This window comes from Schistocerca serialis, chromosome 4, assembly GCF_023864345.2.
Source record: "Schistocerca serialis cubense isolate TAMUIC-IGC-003099 chromosome 4, iqSchSeri2.2, whole genome shotgun sequence".
In the NCBI taxonomy this organism is placed as follows: domain Eukaryota; kingdom Metazoa; phylum Arthropoda; class Insecta; order Orthoptera; family Acrididae; genus Schistocerca; species Schistocerca serialis.
This window is the reverse complement of record NC_064641.1, coordinates 401123607-401142595: the sequence shown is the minus strand read 5'-3', so window position 1 is coordinate 401142595 and position 18989 is coordinate 401123607. Positions and strand designations below refer to the sequence as shown.

The window sequence follows — 18989 nt, the reverse complement described above, 5'->3', positions numbered from 1 at the left end:
CATTTGAAACCACTATTAAATCCAGTTCTACCATTTTATACAGAGATTGTGTACAAATTTCTACAGTTTCTGCAACTTTGTTGAAATGTGGCATAGAGTTTTATTCACGCATATGCTTCAAATGATGAATTTGGGAAATTAGTCAAACCCCATGATAAATCATTGATTTCTTATGATTCTGTGAGGACAAAGGTCGTTGAAATAGAAGTGGAAGGGATGGAGAACTATTTCAACTTCAGTTGGGTGGCAGAAAAAGAAGCTCACAAGTATGTCAAAAATATAATTATGAGTATAGCCTTATTGAAAACCTATCACTATGTCATTAAAAGATAAACTAAAGAACTGCGTCGAACACTGGAATTTAAGGACATAAGCTGAAGGAATGAATTAAGGTTTGTGCAACAGTCGGGACTTGACCCCAGATCTCATGCTTACAAGGCATATGCGCTAACCACTACACCACCGTAGCATAGTGTAGTGGTTAGCACATTTGCCACAATTCTATGGTGGTGTACTGGTTAGCATATCTGCATAGTAAGCAGGAGACCTGTGTTCAAGTCCCAACTGAGGCACAAATTTCAATTCATTGCTTCTGCTTCTACTCTTATCGAAGATGAAGCTGAGACTCAATGTCTCTTGGAAAATGGAATACCAATAGAAATTACCCTGAAAAATAAAGAAGGATCCTAATAGTGCACTTGGATAGCTAAAAAAGCCGACAGTGAAGACAAATGAAATGTTACCCGTTTGGAAAGAAATGAAGATACGAGTATTTTCAAACAAGACATTTACTAGCTAATATTTTCCGAGCTCCTAGAATCACAAAGAAAGCTGAACGGTAAAAGGATACAACGTACAGGTACTGTATGTTTAACGTGTTACATTGAAGGTGAGAAAGAGAGGGAGAGAGAGAAAGAGGGAGAGAGAGGTGGAGAATTCCAGCGGGTCACAGGACTAGTTACGTTATTGGGTGAGCAAACAGCCGGTTCTGCAGACTTGCACCGACAACCGGTCTTGAGATGAAATATCGGCCTGTTAACCACACAAACGCTGACAAGTGGGAAATACTCAGATTCACTTTAAATGAAAGCTAGTGTCTTTGACGCCACTTCCGGGAACGTGGGATGAATGGTCATATCGATTAGATATGTCAGTATCTCTGACTTCGCAGCCTTTCCAGCATCTCAGTGACACATTTTATATTTTAGTGTTCATTTTGCTGTCAAAACACAAATAATTCTGCAATTTGACAGGCTGTATGGCTTTGAAGACAGGACAACATTTCACTGTTCTACAAAGATGTAATTTTAACCATTTTGCAGTTTTTCAATAGTTACAAAATTCGAAATGACTGTGGAGTTTTCTTGTTCACTGAAGTTTCTGTGTGTAGCCCACACAAACTATTTTTAGCTGCTGTCAATTTGGAACCTTCTAATGTCTTTATTCTTTTACCATTAAGGTTTAAAATTAATTTGTAAAACTGGAGGCCTTCGTACTCTGCGTTTTCAAGATATCTTTTTAATGACGAGTGAAGATTTGGATGAACTTTTGATATCAATATTTTATTCTTCAGCTTCATCTTTCAGAGACGTTGTTAGTGCAAAGGCTCCGAGTCATTGGTCGACAAAATAGCTGTAGAAGTCCTGAAGATTTTTATTTTCAGGTGCATCTCCTTAATACACAACTAACGTCTCAAGGGCAATGTCCGCCTTCATAGGTGAGTGACCACTCACCGCGGCAGGATACGATGGGAGGGACCCAGGTTCGATTCCTGGCCGGGTCGGAGATTTTCTCCGCTTGGGGACTGGCTGTTGTATTGTCTTTAACATTTCATCCTCACCGACCAGAAAATTGCCGAAGGGACGTCAACGGAAAATACTTTCTCCTGGCGACCGGTCTGCCCTAGCCATGCGCACATTTCATTTCATGGAAATATATGCTATAGCTGGACACATTCTTATGTGTTAGGATATTTCTTCGTTTAACTTGTGGGCACGAATAAGGCCACAACTGGTTTTCACAAACATTAACTAAAAAGGTAATTGCAACCAGTAATCTCTGCCTCAGGACGGGATGATACCAATTTAGAAGCCCATCATGAGAGATACAGATTCCATCCAGGTACATTGGTTTTAAACGTTTCAAAAAAGCAATCATCTGTTGCACAGCAGAATAGTATCCTCGGTGGAGCCAGAAAAATTTGAAAGACCTTTCCAAGCAACGCAACGGGCAGATCAGAACGGGTCAACAGCCAGGTGAAATTGCAATGAGAAAGAATTGCTGATGGTGCAGAAGTGAACGCGGAAACTATTGTGACATCCTAAATGAGCTGGGAGCCCAAGTCAGTAACGTAGGAGAATGACGTAACAGCGACATAGGGATACTGTCATAATGGTGACGGCGCGCAGTAAGAAATGTGTGAAGTATGAACAATTACTCAAATTGTTTGCTTCAAGTGGCTCTTCCCAACAGTACATTGCAAGTATCGACGCAAAGGCCGATCAAGTTCACATAAATTCTTCTTTATATCTGGCAACCGGTTTTGAGAGATTTAACTGTCTTCTTCTGGTCAGTAACATAAAGCATGTATTTGAAACTTCCTGGCAGATTAAAACTGTGTGCCGGACCGAGACTCGAACACAGTTTTAAATCAGCGCACCTCCGCTGCAGAATGAAAATTTCATTCTGGATCATGCATAAACATCTTCTATCATGATTTACGGTTATGACACGAGAAAATTGATTTGTTTGACGTTACAAAAAACGAAAATGGAAACTACATTTACATACCTTCAAAAATTGTTTGTTATAAAACGTGTTCATCGTGAGTTTGAACCTCATGCCATGTTATCATTATGGTTGGTAAAGTATAGCACATTATGTAAAAAGTCTGTCAGAAGTAAAACGTTTCCAGTTAGGAAGTACCTTGTGCACATGTCCATGTCCGTATACCTGCCTCTCACAGGTAAATGTTGAGTCTTAAAAATTACAATAAACAATAAAATGTACATCTGTTCACCTGTGTATGGCATGTTCCATACAGTGGAGATCTACCTTAGGCTAAGCATTTGGTGCAAATGGATGACAGTGAGGCAAAGATAAGACGTGTACGTACTTACAAGCACTCGACGGGTCTTACGTAGGCATAATAAAATCAGAGCGTAAATAATTCTCTTTCAAAAATTAAAAATTCCAAACTTTTGTGACTGGTTTTTAAACATTGTAACGATTGCAGAACTGTACTGTATTTGTACGCGAAAATTTTTTTACATTCTCATTGTGTCCTTCAGAAGTCCAGATTAGTTCATGTATGTTAGGTAAGTTTTAGTATTTACTCTGCTAAAGTATATTTCTGTGTCATTGTGGCGAGTAAAAATGAATTGATGGTTTGGCATTGTTGGCCGGGAGGCCCTGCGTTTTAGCAACAACAAAACCGCACCATGCAAGATGTCCGATGCATGTGTAAGTTACTAAATGCAACAGGAGTCATGGAAGAGGGGAGGGGTGCGGAGGCGGGATACAGCGCAAATATGACACGATCGCAGACAACTATACGTTATTGTGTACAGCCCTAGCTGGGAAGGTGACATGGGAGGGGGCGGGGTTGGGGGGAGAGTGTGTAGATTCAACTTACGGTACCTACAGAATGTATACACAATATTAACACACAATATAATTTTTGAAATAATAAAGTGTTGACGTCCAGGGGAGGGGAGGGAGGAATTTGCTATAGGCACCATGGACAACGAACTGGACCTTACGTTGCTTAGATTCAGTAGATATCATCTATCTACAATGTATGTATAAAGCATCCACTATAAAATATCAGGGCATTGAGGTATAATTATTGAAAACGGCAGTGCATAATTGCGTAGAATGAATATATTATATAGCGGCACTGGTGAAACAAGGAAGAAGTGCAGTTCAACATCACACATTTCAATCTATAACAATGCAGGATGTTGCAACATATTATAAACATGTTTCGTAATAAACAATGTTTTGAAGATACGTAAATGTACAGTTTGCACTTTCGTTTCTCGTAATGTCAAACAAACATTTTTCTCGAATATTACATCTTAGTCGTAAATCATAATTGGAGACATATTCCATTAATATTTATGATGTTAGAGACCAGAAGATGACAGTTATATCTGTCGAAATCGACTGTCAAAAATAGAGAAGAGTTAATGCAATCTCGGCTACTGAACGTTTCTTACCAAATAAAAAAGATTGCTCCTTCTAATTTCCTCAGCATGAGAAAACTCATTCAGACAGGAAGGTGTATCCTGGAACAGCCTGTTCCGATGCGCACTACCCGCAGCATTTTGGGCCCTGCAGAAGTGTTAACATGTCCATCTCCGCACATTTGCCACTCTGCCGACTGTCACGAACTCGGGAATAAGCGTCTTATTTTAAGAAATGAAATACTATTTTGGAGACTGATTATTTGACTTACGAGCTTTTGTTCTTCCGTTGCCACAGAAACCATTTAAACATGTGCATTTAGGTATGATTTCAATTTTTTTTTCGTCATTATGTAGGCAGTTACCGGAGAGATTTTATAAATTTTATACACTACTGGCCGTTAAAATTGCTACACAACGAAGATGACGTGTTACAGACGCGAAATTTAACCGACAGGAAGAAGATGCAGTGATATGCAAATGATTAGCTTTTCAGAGCATTCACACAAGACTGGTGACGGTGGCGACACCTACAACGTGCTGACATGAGGAAAGTTTCCAACCGATTTCTCATACACAAACAGCAGTTGACCGGCGTTGCCTGGTGAAACGTTTTTATGATGCCTCGTGTAAGGAGGAGAAATGCGTACCATCACGTCTCCGACTTTGATAAAGGTCGGATTGTAGCCTATCGCGATTGCGGTTTATCGTATCGCGACATTGCTGCTCGCGTTGGTCGAGATCCAATGTCTGTTAGCAGAATATGGAATCGGTGGGTTCAGGAGGGTAATACGGATCGCCGTGCAGGTTCCCAACGGCCTCGTATAACTAGAAGTCGAGATGACAGGCATCTTATCCGCATGGCCGTAACGGATCGTGCAGCCACGTCTCGATCCCTGAGTCAACAGATGGGGACGTTTGCAAGACAACAACCATCTGCACGAACAGTTCCACGACGTTTGTAGCAGCATGGACTATCAGCTCGGAGACCGCGGCTGCGGTTACCCTTGACGCTGCATCACAGACAGGAGCGGCTGCGATGGTGTACTAAACGACGAACCTGGGTGCACGAATGGCAAAATGTAATTTTTTCGGATGAATCTAGGTTGTGTTTACAGCATCATGATGGTCGCATCCGTGTTTGGCGACATCGCGGTGAACGCACATTGGAAGCGTGTGTTCGTCATCGCCATACTGGCGTATCACCCGGCGTGATGGTATGGGGTGCCATTGGTTACTCGTCTCGGTCACCTCTTGTTCGCATTGACGGCACTTTGAAGAGTGGACGTTACATTTCAGATGTGTTACGTCCCGTGGCTCTACCCTTCATTCGAACCCTGCGAAACCCTACATTTCAGCAGGATAATGCACGACCGCATGTTGCAAGTCCTGCACGGGCCTTTCTGGATACAGAAAATGTTCGACTGCTGCCCTGGCCAGCACATTCTCCAGATCTCTCACCAACTGGAAACGTCTGGTCAATGGTGGCCGAGCAACTGGTTCGTCACAATACGCCAGTCATTACTCTTGATGAACTGTGGTATCGTGTTGAAGCTGTACACGCCATCCAAGCTCTGTCTGCCTCAATGCCCAGGCGTATTAAGGCCGTTATTACGGCCAGAGGTGGTTGTTCTGGGTACTGATTTCTCAGGATCTACGCACCCAAATTGCGTGAACATGTAATCACATGTCAGTTCTAGTATAATATATTTGTCCAATGAATACCCGTTTATCATCTGCATTTCTTCTTGGTGTAGCAATTTTAATGGCCAGTAGTGTATATGATAGTAGAAAAGAGGTTGTGTTGCGCGAACTTGCGAGAAGGAGATAAGCTCCAGAGAACGTTTAAACGGACGCAGTTACCTGCTGAGCTGGGCGGAGACGAGGTTGGAGTAGGGTGCGAAGCGCGCTGGGCTGCTGTACATCTCGCAGACGAGCTGCTCGCGGCACGGCTCCGAGTCGCTGCCCAGCTGCTTGAAGACGCTGTCGAGCCGAGACAGCAGAGGGCTGTAGAACGGGTCGTAGTGGCTCAGCAGCAGCGACGACTTCGGGATCTGATGGAACACCTTGAAGTCGTGCGGCCGTGGGGACTTGACCCCAGGGCCCAACACCGCTGGCCGCGACCCGTAGTAGTTACCGAGGCCCATCCCCAGCTTCGGCGCCGCCGTCGGCCTGAAACTGCAAACAGAGGTCCCATAATTAGACAGGCAGAAGCTCCACGGCCTCATTTGCAGACTGGTCTGGTGGCATACACCTGCATTTGAATGAAGGTACTTGTAGGTATTACAAACGAGCATTCTGTCCCTGCTATACACCCACCTAAGGACACAGTATGGAATGTAAATTATCAATATACTCGTACATAGTATCAAAAAAATTATCGATACCTCGAGGTATAGATAAGAAGAAGACAGTAGGAATTTATATTTAATAAAGATAGTCCATTTTCACAAGTTTTAAATTACATAATACGTGTTAAATTAAGTAATGTTTTTATTTTCATTACAGATTACAATTTGTAAAAATTTTCTGAGGTGGAATGCTAAATAATTGAAAAGATTACCGGAAAAAACAGCTTTATAATATCAGGAGGCCGTACCCCACAGCTCTTACGTATCTGAAGAATGTCGTATTACCGCCTTGAGCTGCTGGAAAAATTCTTTATTTGCACCACCAGTTTCGGTCGTCTAATTATCATCAGATTCCTAGATACCAAATAAAAATAACACATAAGGCTTAAACTTTCATGAATTTGCTGACATTGAAAGTAGTATACTGGGGTACACTTGTATGTGGCACCAGAATAAGATAAAAATATCAATAAATTAAAATGAAACTAATATGCTATAAACGATGAATGTCTCTGATAGGCTCGATAATGGGGATCGCTGACTGTACGCGACCGCAGAGCCAAAGGTACTGCCTTGTTGGAGTAAGAAAGCGCTGGGCGCTCAGTTGTAGGTAGGTGTCTGTGAGAAAAAGACGATGGAGTAGGCAGTTTTTGTGGTGTGCTGTGTGAAGCACAGGTATGTCAAAATTGTTGAGCATGGAAGCAGAAATCTTCTTGTGACCGAGGTGAAGATGCTAAATAATTATGATCTCTGTTTTTGCTAGCACGTTAGTACAAATGAGTTGGCTGATAATTTGTAATTGTTCAGTAACCCCAGAATGTGCGTAAACTGTTTAAATAAAAAGGCTAGTTACATATTTCAGTTTTGTAATGCTATTAAGATTTGTTAACAGAGCTATGAGTAATTTGATGATTTGCATTTATGTGGGATTAATCAAGTTAGACAATACTTGTTGTTTAAATCTCATTGTTTGTGGATCAGTTGTGAGTAATGTAACTTCATTTGTCAGATGTTTTTGAAAAGACGAACTTAACTTGCAATATAATTTTGCTAAAAAAAACTGAGTGTTAGTAATATACCATAATTAGTATCTTCAGCCTCTACGGACTGCGTTGTAACAACCAATTTCGCGTCTAGGTCTTGTTCGTGTTACAGCTTTAACTTCCTGCCAGTATCATCTGAGCCCACCAAGAAGTGCCTATTTAGGCTCTTCGGATAATGGTCCTCTCCGTCTCTTGGACGTTGATGCCATTTAAAACCTTGGTAGTTATTCACCAATCTTCTAAATTTGACGTTTCTTAATGGACATGGTCCTTGTGAAGACAAAGATGTACTCATGAAAGAAGAATTCTATAGCCAACTGAATCTCACATATGACTCACTGCCAAACCATAGTGTCAAAGTAATTCTTGGGGACTGACGTAGGAAGAGAGACAACTTACAGACCTCTAATTGTAAATTACATAAAAAAGCAATGACAATGGTAGCCGTTTGATTACATATACTACAGATCACAACTTATGTATATCTAGTACCATGTTCCCCCATAAAAATATTCATAAGTGGACATGATATCACCTGATGGCCAAACTGTGAACCAGATGATCACGTATGTATCCAAAAACATTTTGCAAATTGCATCAAGGACACCAAGTCATTCAAAGGAGTAGACTGTGACATTGATCATTTCCTAGTAATAACTAAAATTACAGTAAATTTTAAGTGAGTCACAAACACAATGACCAAAAGCGTAATCTATCATGTAAGTATGTTAAAGGAGCCAGAAAGAAAGGAACAGTTTGTGATAGAACTAGCTGTGAATATAACAAATCTGGAGCAAATGGAGTCTGGTCACAATAACATAAATGAAGACTGAACAAAAATCAAAATCACCCTGAATGAAGCAGCCGCAAAAGTTTTGGGAAAAAGGGAAAAACCTAACCGGATATGGCTCAACCAGATATGCGAAAGAAAAATTGAGGGAAGAAGGAGAGCTAGAAAGGAGTGGTTAGAAAACATGAACAATATACAACTAAAAACAAAAAACCTTTCGTAAAATTTAGGAGGGAGTCTGGCAGCGCCTGGCGTTTTGTTCGGAGCATCGCGTATCATAGCCTCTCTTTGTTCTTCCAAAGTCACGTCCGATAAGAGCGTTGTGGGTTCTGAGAAACGGGTAGGTCGGATAGGACTTTTCTGACTCCTATAGCCATGTTGTACCCTCGCTCGTAGAAAAGTGTATAAAAACTTGTGAAGGTTAGGACGACATCCATTTGCGTTTCAGGTCGTTGTAGATCTCCCATCTCCACTTCCATAATGAGGTGCCTCTTGCGTCTTCTCCTGTCTTGAATGATATGATGGAAGGAAGGTCGTTCTCGACTAACATCATCAGTTGTCCTCGCCCGCACACGCACATACGTAGCAATTGTCTTGACGTGGTGTTCTGCCGGTTGTTGTTCCGGCGACGGCGGTTGCACAGCCAGTTCGCGGAGCGCGGTGTAGTAGAAATCACTGGTTGCAGTACACCAGCGCGCTCGATCTCGTCCGTTCGGCACAAGGCGGGTTTGACACATCGTAACCACCACTGAAGCTTGGAACCGAAGGCGGGTAATCGCCGTTGGCATCTGCTCCACGTGGACTCAGCTTCGCAGCTACAGTTTACCTCATCAAGGAGGGCCACATCGAGGCGCCACGGATCCCTACTTTTTTTTTTCTTTGGGCCTCCTTCCCCCCCTATAGCCCTACCTTTTCCTCTCCAAAAATGCCGCCATCCTCTAGTGTCGACGCAGCACGTAAAGCAGTGTGCTGTTGGTAGCAAGACTTATTGCCATAAACCTAAAATAAAAGCGGAGGCATACTCTGCTATGCCTCAGGGGGCGACGACACACTACTCAGAAATACACCTCTCTCTGCAGGTGTGAAGCAAGTGATGAGTTTAGAAACTAATAGGGAAGAAATAAATAAAGACAGAAATGAAGGCAAATTAAAAACAGGGACGGCAGCACACACAAATGAAAACGAAACTGGCGAGATAATCCCATCGCCCATGGAATTAACGAAGTAATAATCCTCTAAGATAGATTACGTGTTTTCTAATTTTCCAATAATTTTTCATACAAGGTTCACACAATTCCCATGTTACTAATTGCCATATTATCAGTATCATAGAAACGTCTACTTTAGTGATGCCCAGAAGGCCAATGTCAAATCTTGGGTATAGGCACGTCAAGGGTAGTTTGAAAGTCCGAGTGACAAGGATCCAGGGGTAAACTCAGGCACTTCCTGGACGGGGTGCCTTAGTCAACCCGGAACATCTTTTGATAACCATGAACCATTGCAACTTTCAGAAATCTTGCAAAAGTAATGGTATATTTCCGGTCAGACTCCGCCAGGCGATGCTGGCTCCACGGGTAGTCCATGAAAGAGACAGCATCGGTGAGGGAAAGGTCATAGATCGTGAAAATGGTGTGGCCCAAGACCCACACCATTGCGTTACGTCGTGTTCGGGGGTTGGTCTGAATATCAGGGGTAAGGAACCAGTCGATTGACACATTGTCTGGTGTCGTCCCACCGATCAGCGCTAATAGCACACGTGCGAGGTCCCACACTTCTGTGACGTGAGGGCATAAGTGTCTACGTCACCACAACGGCCGCAAGCAGCCGAGGGCCGTAGGCGAATGGCCGAAAGGCGATGATTAGTGGGTATTAAATTGTTTACGACACGATACCATAGCGCTGAAACTTCCGTGGGAAGGGCTGGGTTGTTGATATTAGCCCAAGCTTGGTGCCAGATGACCGACGGTCGTCTGTCCTCTAATTTATGTGGTGTGGGCTGGCCTCGAAGCGCCTGGTAAAGGCGCTTCGACGTGCGTGCCTTGTCAGTGGCCACTGTTAGGACGTAACTTTGATTAAGGTAATAGTCCTTGACTGTCGTCATCCGGAACGGAATATGTGTCAAACATACTGGTGCACGCGCCGATTGTGGGCGATAACGGTCGAAAAGAACCGCTGTCGTCCCACCTGGGTCAGTTTCACGCGAAGTGGCGATACGGTGAATCAGGAGGGCCGCACATTTGCGGGGAAAGTCAATGAGTCCAAGGCCACCATCGACCTTTGGCAGTGTACAGTTCTGTGCATCAACTTTGAACAGTGCATGCCGCCACAAGAGCCAATATACTGTTTGTGAGATGGCTCTGCCGGTTTGTTTCGGTAGCGTAAGGAGTTGTGCTGCATACCATGCCCGTGACAGGATGTAAGTATTAATCAGTTGGATTCGTTGATGGAGGTCGAGTCGTCGATCAGCGTGACTCACGCAAAGTCCTCTGATGCGCGTGAGAAGCCGCCTCCACGTGAGTGTTAACATGCGCTGCGGACAGGCAGTCACCTCAAGGCCCAAGATACGTTGTTCCCCCACAACTCGATACCATGGGCGTTCGATGGTCAATGATTGTGGTCCTAGCGGGATCAGCACCGTTTTGTTGGAATTTAACATGGCACCGGATGCTTCGTCGGACGCGTGGCGTGGGAGGGTGAAAGTACACACATACGCTAGATGGTCCGTAAACGCTGCCGGCCACATCTCAGCGTCGACGACTGCCGATCGCAGGTCGCGTATGACGTAAGCTCGATACAAACGGCTTGCGGAAGGGCTAGTAAAGTACGTGTACGCCTTTCGATCGCCGTGTTGTATTACCCATGTGTCCAACAAAGCCATGTTCTTTACAAATACAGGGAATAACGACCGCAAGGCAGTAGTTGCTAGGCTGAATACCGTAACATCTACAACCATCAAAAAGAAACGCAAGGTATATCTATTTAAAAAAGCTGATAAAAATGCTCTTAACACCGTTTTAAGAGACAGTCTCCACTCCTTCCGATCTGATTATGTAAGCGTAGAAAAGTTGTGGAATGATTTCAAAGAGATATTATCGACAGCAAAATTGAGAGATGTATAACACACAAATTAATGAGTGATGGTACTTATCCCACATGGTTCGCAAAACGGGTCAGATCACTGTTGCAGAAGCAGCGAAAAAAGCATGCCAAATTTAAATGAACGCGAAATCCCCAAGCCTGGCAAAGTTTTGCAGAAGTTCGAAATATAGCGCGTACTTCAATGCGAGATGCTTTCAATAATTTCCACAACGAAATCTGGCAGATAACCCAAAGAGTTTCTGGTCATACATAAAGCACGCCAGTGGCAAGACGCAATCAATACCTTCAGTGCGCGATAACAACGGTGAAGTCACTGATGACAATGCCACCAAAACAGAGTTATTAAACACGGTTTCCCGAAACGCCTTCACCAAATAAGACGAAGTAAATATTCCTGAATTCCAATCAAAACAACCGCCAAGATGAGAAACATAGAGCAGTCATCATCGGTGTCGCAAAGCATCACTTAATAAAGGCAAGGCTTCCGGTCCAGGTTGTATACCAGTCAGGTTCCTCTCAGAATACGCTGATACAATAGGTCCATTTCTAGCAATTATACACAACCGATCGCTCACAGAAAGATCCGTATCTAAAGACTGGAAAATTGCTCAAATCACACCAATACCCAAAAAGGGAAGTAGGAGTAATCTGTTGAATTACAGGCCCATATCACTAACGTCGATTTGCAGTAGGGTTTTGGAACATATACTGTATTCGAACATTATGAAGTTCCTCGAAGAAAACGATTTATTGACACATAGTCAGCACGGATTCAGAACATACCGTTCTTGCGAAACACAACTAGCTCTTTATACTATGAAGTAATGAGAGCTATCGACGTGGATGTCAAATTGATTCCATGTATTTAGATTTCCAGACGGCTTTCGACATCGTTCCTCACAAGCGTATTCTAACCATATTGCGTGCCCATGGGATAACGCCTCAGTTGCGCGACTGGTTTTGTGATTTCCTGTCAGAAAGGTCACAGTTAGTAGTAATAGACGGAAAGTCATCGAGTAAAACAGAAGTAATATCTGGTGTTCCCCAAGGAAGTGTTATAGGCCCTCTATTGTTCCTGATCTATATTAACGACATAGTAGAAGATCTCCGTCTTAGATTGTTTGCAGGTGATGCTTTCATTTACCGTCTAGTAAAGTCATCAGATGACCAAAACCACGAATTGCAAAATGATTTAGATACGATATCTGTATGGTGCCAAAAGTGGCAATTGACCCTGAATAAAGAAAAGTGTGAAGTTATTCACATGAGTACTAAAAGGAATCCGCTAAATTTCGATTACCCAATAAGTCACACAAATCTGAAGGCTATAAATTCAACTAAATACTTAGGGATTATAATTACAAATACCCTAAATTAGAACGATCACATAGGTAATGTTGTAGTTAGAGCAAACCAAATATTGCGAATCATTGGCAGAACATTTAGAAGGTGCAACAGATCTGCTAAAGAGACTGCTTGCACCAAGCTTGTCCACCCAATTCTGGAGTATTGCTGTGCGGTGTGGAATCCGCATCAGATGGGGCTGATGGATGACATCGAAAAAGTACAAAGAAGGGCAGATCGTTTTGTATTATCGCGAAGCAGGGGAGATAGTGTCACAGACATGATACGTGAAATGGAGTGGCAATCATTAAAACAAAGGCGTTTTTCGTTGCGATGGGATCTTCTCATGAAATTTCAATCACCCGTTTTCTCCTCTGATTGCAAAAACATTCTGATGCCACCCACCTAAATATGGAGAAATGATCATCACGATAAAATAAGAGAAATAAGGGCGCGCACAGAAAAATTTAAGTTTTTCCCGCTCGCCATTCTAAAGTGGAACGGTAGAGAGACAGCTTGAAGGTGGTTGATTGAACCTCTGCGAGGCACTTTATTGTGAACAGCAGAGTAATCACGTAGATGTAGATGTAGACGTAGATGTAGAAGTGCCGGGGAGATGGTATAGTGCGACATCTAGTCGGATGACATGAGCACGCAATTGAAATCTCCGCCTACTACCAAGTGATCGGCATTGTCCTGGAAGAGCAGTGTTATGTCTACGGCATAAAAGGTGCTGCGTTGTCTCCTTCTGTCGCTTCCGGAAGGAACGTACAAGTTCAGCAGACGGACTGTACCAACAGCGAGTGTGATCCCACGGATCGCCTGTAAATAGGATACAACAGTTGCCATCATCCCTTCCCTGAGCAAAATAGCCGTACCTCCTCCACCCAAGTCTGAAGGCATGGCGTAGGCATCATATCCGTAGGTATCGAGACAGAGTCCTGGTAGGACTTCTAGAAGGAAAACAACATCCAGATCAAAAATGGTTCAAATGGCTCTGAGCACTTAGGGACTTAACTTCTGAGGTCATCAGTCCCCTAGAACTCAGAACTACTTAAACCTAACTAACCTAAGGACACCACTCACATCCATGCCCGAGGCAGGATTCGAACCTGTGACCGTAGCGGTCGCGCGGTTCCAGACTGTAGCGCCTAGAACCGACATCCAGATCCGCAGCTCGTAATGTATCTTACACTGTACGAATTTTGAGAGTAGAAGTAGTGCCGTTGACATTAATCGTGGAGAGGCGGTATGTCTGTTCCATCAAGTCGTGGAGGACTCAAAATGGCTCAAATGGCTCTGAGCACTATGGGACTTAACTTCTGAGGTCATCAGTCGCCTAGAACTTAGAACTAATTAAACCCAACTAACCTAAGGACATCACACACATCTATGCCCGCGGCAGGATTCGAACCTGCGACCGTAGCGGTCGCTCGGCTCTAGACTGCAGCGCCTAGAACCGCACGGCCACTCCGGCTGGCACGTGGAGGGCTGTCCTTGGTATTACAGGTGGGCAGTAGTCGCTATGAGGAGTGTCTTCAGGGCGAAGAGATAGGAAGCGGCGAATATAGGTCATGCCGGCCCAGGCGTCTGTCGCCGTCAACGTAGACGCCACCAACGGCATCGGTGTATCGTCAGGGTCCTGAAACGCATCCTGGTCTCCATCTCCTCAGCCCGATCTCCCAGAGAGGTCGACAACACTGGATCTCGAGAGGCTGACGTAGTTATGGACGCATTTCCTGGGGCGGAGCTGCGGTAATCTCCCACGTCCCCACAGCGCGCGGGCCCGTCGGTAGCCGGGGAAGACATCGATCCATGTGGTACGTTAGGATCGGCCGTGCCGGATCGCTGTATCGGCTGACGCACCTCTTCATCTATCATTGCTTCCTCGGGCCATTCTAGTGCCTCGGTCGTTATGCGCCGTTTCTAATGGCGCTTTGGCGATTTCTGTTTACGTTGTCTCGCCTCTGTGTCCGGCACAAGGCAGGGGGAGGATGCAGCATCCTGTTCTTCAACTTCCACCGCAACGTCGTCTTGTCATTGCAGTGGTGCATGCGTTCCGCCTGGGCTCGACGAGAGGGCAACAGAGGCATCGGCGCTAGAAGACGCTGGGGGTCTTCAGGGACTGTTGCAGGGGCCTCCAAGGCTAGTACCAATATAGAAGGTCGTTATAGACAACTGACGTCTCCTGTCTCGCCTCTGAATCTTACGTAATCGGCATAGAATCTGGTCGTCTGAGGACGTCTGCACGAGGCGACATTCTGAACGTAAATGACCTACCTGTCCACATCCGGAGCAGGTCCTCGGCTGACCGTCGCAAATAATTATCGCCCGGCAACCAGCGATCGTCAGATACTAAAATATATGGCAGTGCTGTTCGATAACGACCTGTCGCACCCCGTTAAGGACAGGGTAAGTTTAGACGATCTTCCATTTTTCACCGTATGGCAGAAGACTGTGGCATAGGGTCAAAGAACAAGTGTGACCAAATCCGCTGGAACTTCAAATGGCAACGCAACAAGCGCACATTTTGTATTTCAAGTCCAGGACGTTCAAGTGTTACCACATACACGTTTCCGTCTCAGTGACAGAACCTGTAACCTTCGGTCGAGCGTCTGAGAAGTATGTCACAAGCCTCACCTTCAGTGGACTTAAGATATACAACGCTGGACACGAAAGACAAGTGGATACCCGGCAGCTGTTTCGGGTTAGCATGTATAAAGTGTCGTAAAAAGCTCTCTACTTCATGGACATTGGATCTAGTGTACGTTGCGTCAAACTGCATCTTGGTCGGCTTTCCGACCAGAAAGAGCCATTGCATATCAGGAACAAAACTATAAAACTCATCTCCAGCGCAGTGGCACGATATACAACAGATTCGAAACGCGACACAGAGTGGCCAGGATGTATCGCACCCCTCCGCAGCCGAAGGCCGACTCCTTTGGCTATCCCAGCACGACATATGGCCAGACCCAATGTCGACAACCATGTGTCTACAACCTAAACTCGTACGTCGACTGTGTAGATTCCCGTACAGGGGAGATATTTTACTTGAAAGTCGCTTGCCTGGTGTCGGCGGATAAATTCGATACTGCAATGCCTGTGTTATTCTGAATTACGATCCAAAGTTCCTGCAAGTCAGAAGAAGCAGGCATTGCGGAGACTACAGCCGTTAGGAAATATGTGAAATATATTTGCAGTTGTGAATATGCAGAACAGTCGTGTTCGGATAGGCAGATGCTAAGGCAACCGATCGCGACAAGCAGGAAATCCTTTTCGAGTACCGGCCCGGCGCAAATTTTCAGTGTCTTCATTTCACTATACAGCTGATGGTTGTCCATATTCGCAACTGCGAATACATTTCATGTCTTTCATATTGGCTGTGGTTGCCGCAGATCCTGTTCCTTCGGATATGCATGCTTGTCCAAAGGAACATTGCATCGTAATTCAGAATAAGACAGGCATAGCAATACTGTATCGTAGATACAGTTAGTGTCAGTTATTCTCATAGCATAGATGATAGAGCCGTTTCGATCCTTAGTATCATGCCATACATAATTTTTGTATCGCTGTCTTGATCGGTTTTAGGAAACCAAACGAAGCACACGTTTGCCAACACCATCTCTTTCGGGACACTTGAATTTGCACGCTCGACGGCCTGAGTGGCTAACTTCAGTGCTGATTAACTTGGAAACGGTGCAACGCATCAAATTTTTTTTTCTTAATTATTATTTCTCTACACAACCTACGCTGCAACACCGTTACCAGCTTTTCACACCGATTCTGGCCACCTGATACAAAAGCCTGCTATAGGCTTTTCAGGCAATGCAGTTCTCTGATATATGTATCTATATTCTTTTCGATTTTTTATACATTAATTCACTTTTATTATAATTAATTTTCTGGATTACTTTCATATTTATTCAGTTCTCCTCTATTTAACGTTTACTTGCATCTAAGGCAATCGGCAGAGTGTCACCAGAAAAACTCCGTTTTTCAGTTTCAATGGTGTGAAGACTTCCTTTGGGACACCTAATAATAATAATGTAGAAATGAAAGTTTCTTTCTCGAATACTCTTTCAGTTTTGGATTTCTCGCCGGCCGGTGTGGCCGAGCGGTTCTAGGCGCTTCAGTCTGGAACCGCGCTATCGCTACGGTCGCAGGTTCAAATCCTGCCTCGGGCATGGATGTGTGTGATGTCCTTAGGTTAGTTAGGTTTAAGTAGTTCTAAGTTCTAGGGGACGGATGACCTCAGATGTTAAGTCCCATAGTGCTCAGAGCCATTTGAACCATTTGGATTTCTCACTAATCTCACGAAGTCTAACGGAAGCTGTAGTGCTGAGGTAAATATTGTCTAGCATACTAATTTCAATTATTGTCCCTTTTGCAAGGGCCTTAGTACAAATTTTCACTGAAGGGCAAAAGAAACTGGTACACCTGCCTAATGCTCTATACGGCCCGCGCGAGCACGCAGAAGTGCCACAACACGACGTGGCATGGACTTGACTAACGTATGAAGTAGTGCTGGAGGGAACTGACACCATGAATCCTGCAGGGCTGTCCATAAATCCGTAAAAGTGTGAAGGGGTGGAGAACTCTTCTGGAAATCATGTTGCAAGGCATCCCAGATATTCTCAATAATGTTTGTATCTGGGGAGTTTGGTGGCCAGCGGGGGTGTTTAAACTTAGAAAAGTGTTCCTGGAGCCACGCTCTGTAGCAATGCTAGACGTGTGGGAGCGTCGCATTGCCTTGTTGGAATTGCCCAAGTCCGTCGGAAAGCACAACTGACGTGAATGGATGTAGATGATCAGACAGGATACGTGTCACCTATCAAAGTCGTATCTAGACATATCAAGGATCCCGTATGACTCCAACTGCACACGCCCCACGCCATTACAGAGCCTCCACCAGCTTAACAGTCCCCTGCTGACATGCTGGGTCCATGGATTCATGAGGTGGTCTCTATACTCGTACACGTCCATTACCTCAATGCAGTTTGAAACGAGACTCGTCCGACCCAGGCAACATGTTTCCAGTCATCAACAGTCCAATGGCGGTGTTGACTGGCGCAGGTGAGGCGTAAAGCTTTGTGTCGTGCGGTCATCAAGGGTTCACGAATCCGTATCGATGATGTTTCTTTGAATGGTTCGCACGCTGACATTTATTGATGGCCCATCATTGAAACCTGCGGCAATTTGCGGAAGGCTTGCACTTTTTTCACACTGAACGATTATCTTCAATCGTCGTTGGTCCAGTTCTTGTAGGATGTTTCTCCAGCCGCAGCGATGACGGAGACTTGATGATTTACGGATTCCTGATATTCAAGGTACACTTGTGAAATGGTCGTACGGGGAAATCCCCACTTCATCGCTACATCAGAATGCTGTGTCCCATCACTTGTGCATCGACTATAACACCACGTTCAAACCCACTTAAATCTTGATAACCTTCCGCTGTAGCAGCAGTAACTGATGTAACAATTGCGCCAGACACATGTTATCTTATATAGGGATTCCTGACGGCGTGCCATATTCTGCCTATTTACATGTCTCTGTATTTGAATACACAAGCCTATACCAGTTTCTTTGGAGCTTCAATGTTGGTGAAACATATCCGGAAGCATTTTTAAAATTTATGAAGCGCAGACAAAAATGATAATTTTTACTTGTTGTTCCGTTCAATAATTTCGTTCAAGGCTAGCAAATAATCAATAACGCTATTTCCACTTTTAAGTTTGCTTCTCTGACTCAAATTTCCTTAATGCGGCTTAAGACAGTTTCAATAATCCAATAGTTTAATAAACATTTTGTTTGTATGTTGACCTCTGTCTTCTCTCTCTCTCTCTCTCTCTCTCTCTTTCTTTCTAACTCTCTCTTTGCGCTAATTTTGTTTTCTTGCGGAAGGTTAAATTACGATTTGTGTCCGAAGTATATACTTGATAGAATATATTAGAGATCAGCTGCATGTACCCATCTACGTTGCTTAAGATGATTTTTGGAAATGAACTGAAAGTCCATAATACTTGTAACTACAACCTTCATGACGGATTAAAGTTGTGCGCCGGATCGCGAATCTAAGTCGGACCCTTGCTCTCATTCTGTCGTCTTGGTATTGCTGTCAAATGAAAAGATTAAGCCTACTTAATTTTCGTAGTGTCAAATTCACTCGGCTGTG

The 18989-nt window shown here is 44.1% G+C and overlaps 1 protein-coding gene across 1 annotated transcript in view; it reads right to left on the bottom strand.

Annotated features, from left to right (window-relative positions):
- Nucleotides 1–18989, bottom strand: part of LOC126473919 (uncharacterized) — a 160161-nt gene that overhangs the window by 53773 nt on the left and 87399 nt on the right. The window contains exon 3 of the mRNA XM_050101274.1: nucleotides 6051–6365. Within this exon, the coding sequence (XP_049957231.1) occupies nucleotides 6051–6365 (315 nt within the window). The remainder of the gene's footprint in view (nucleotides 1–6050; nucleotides 6366–18989) is intronic.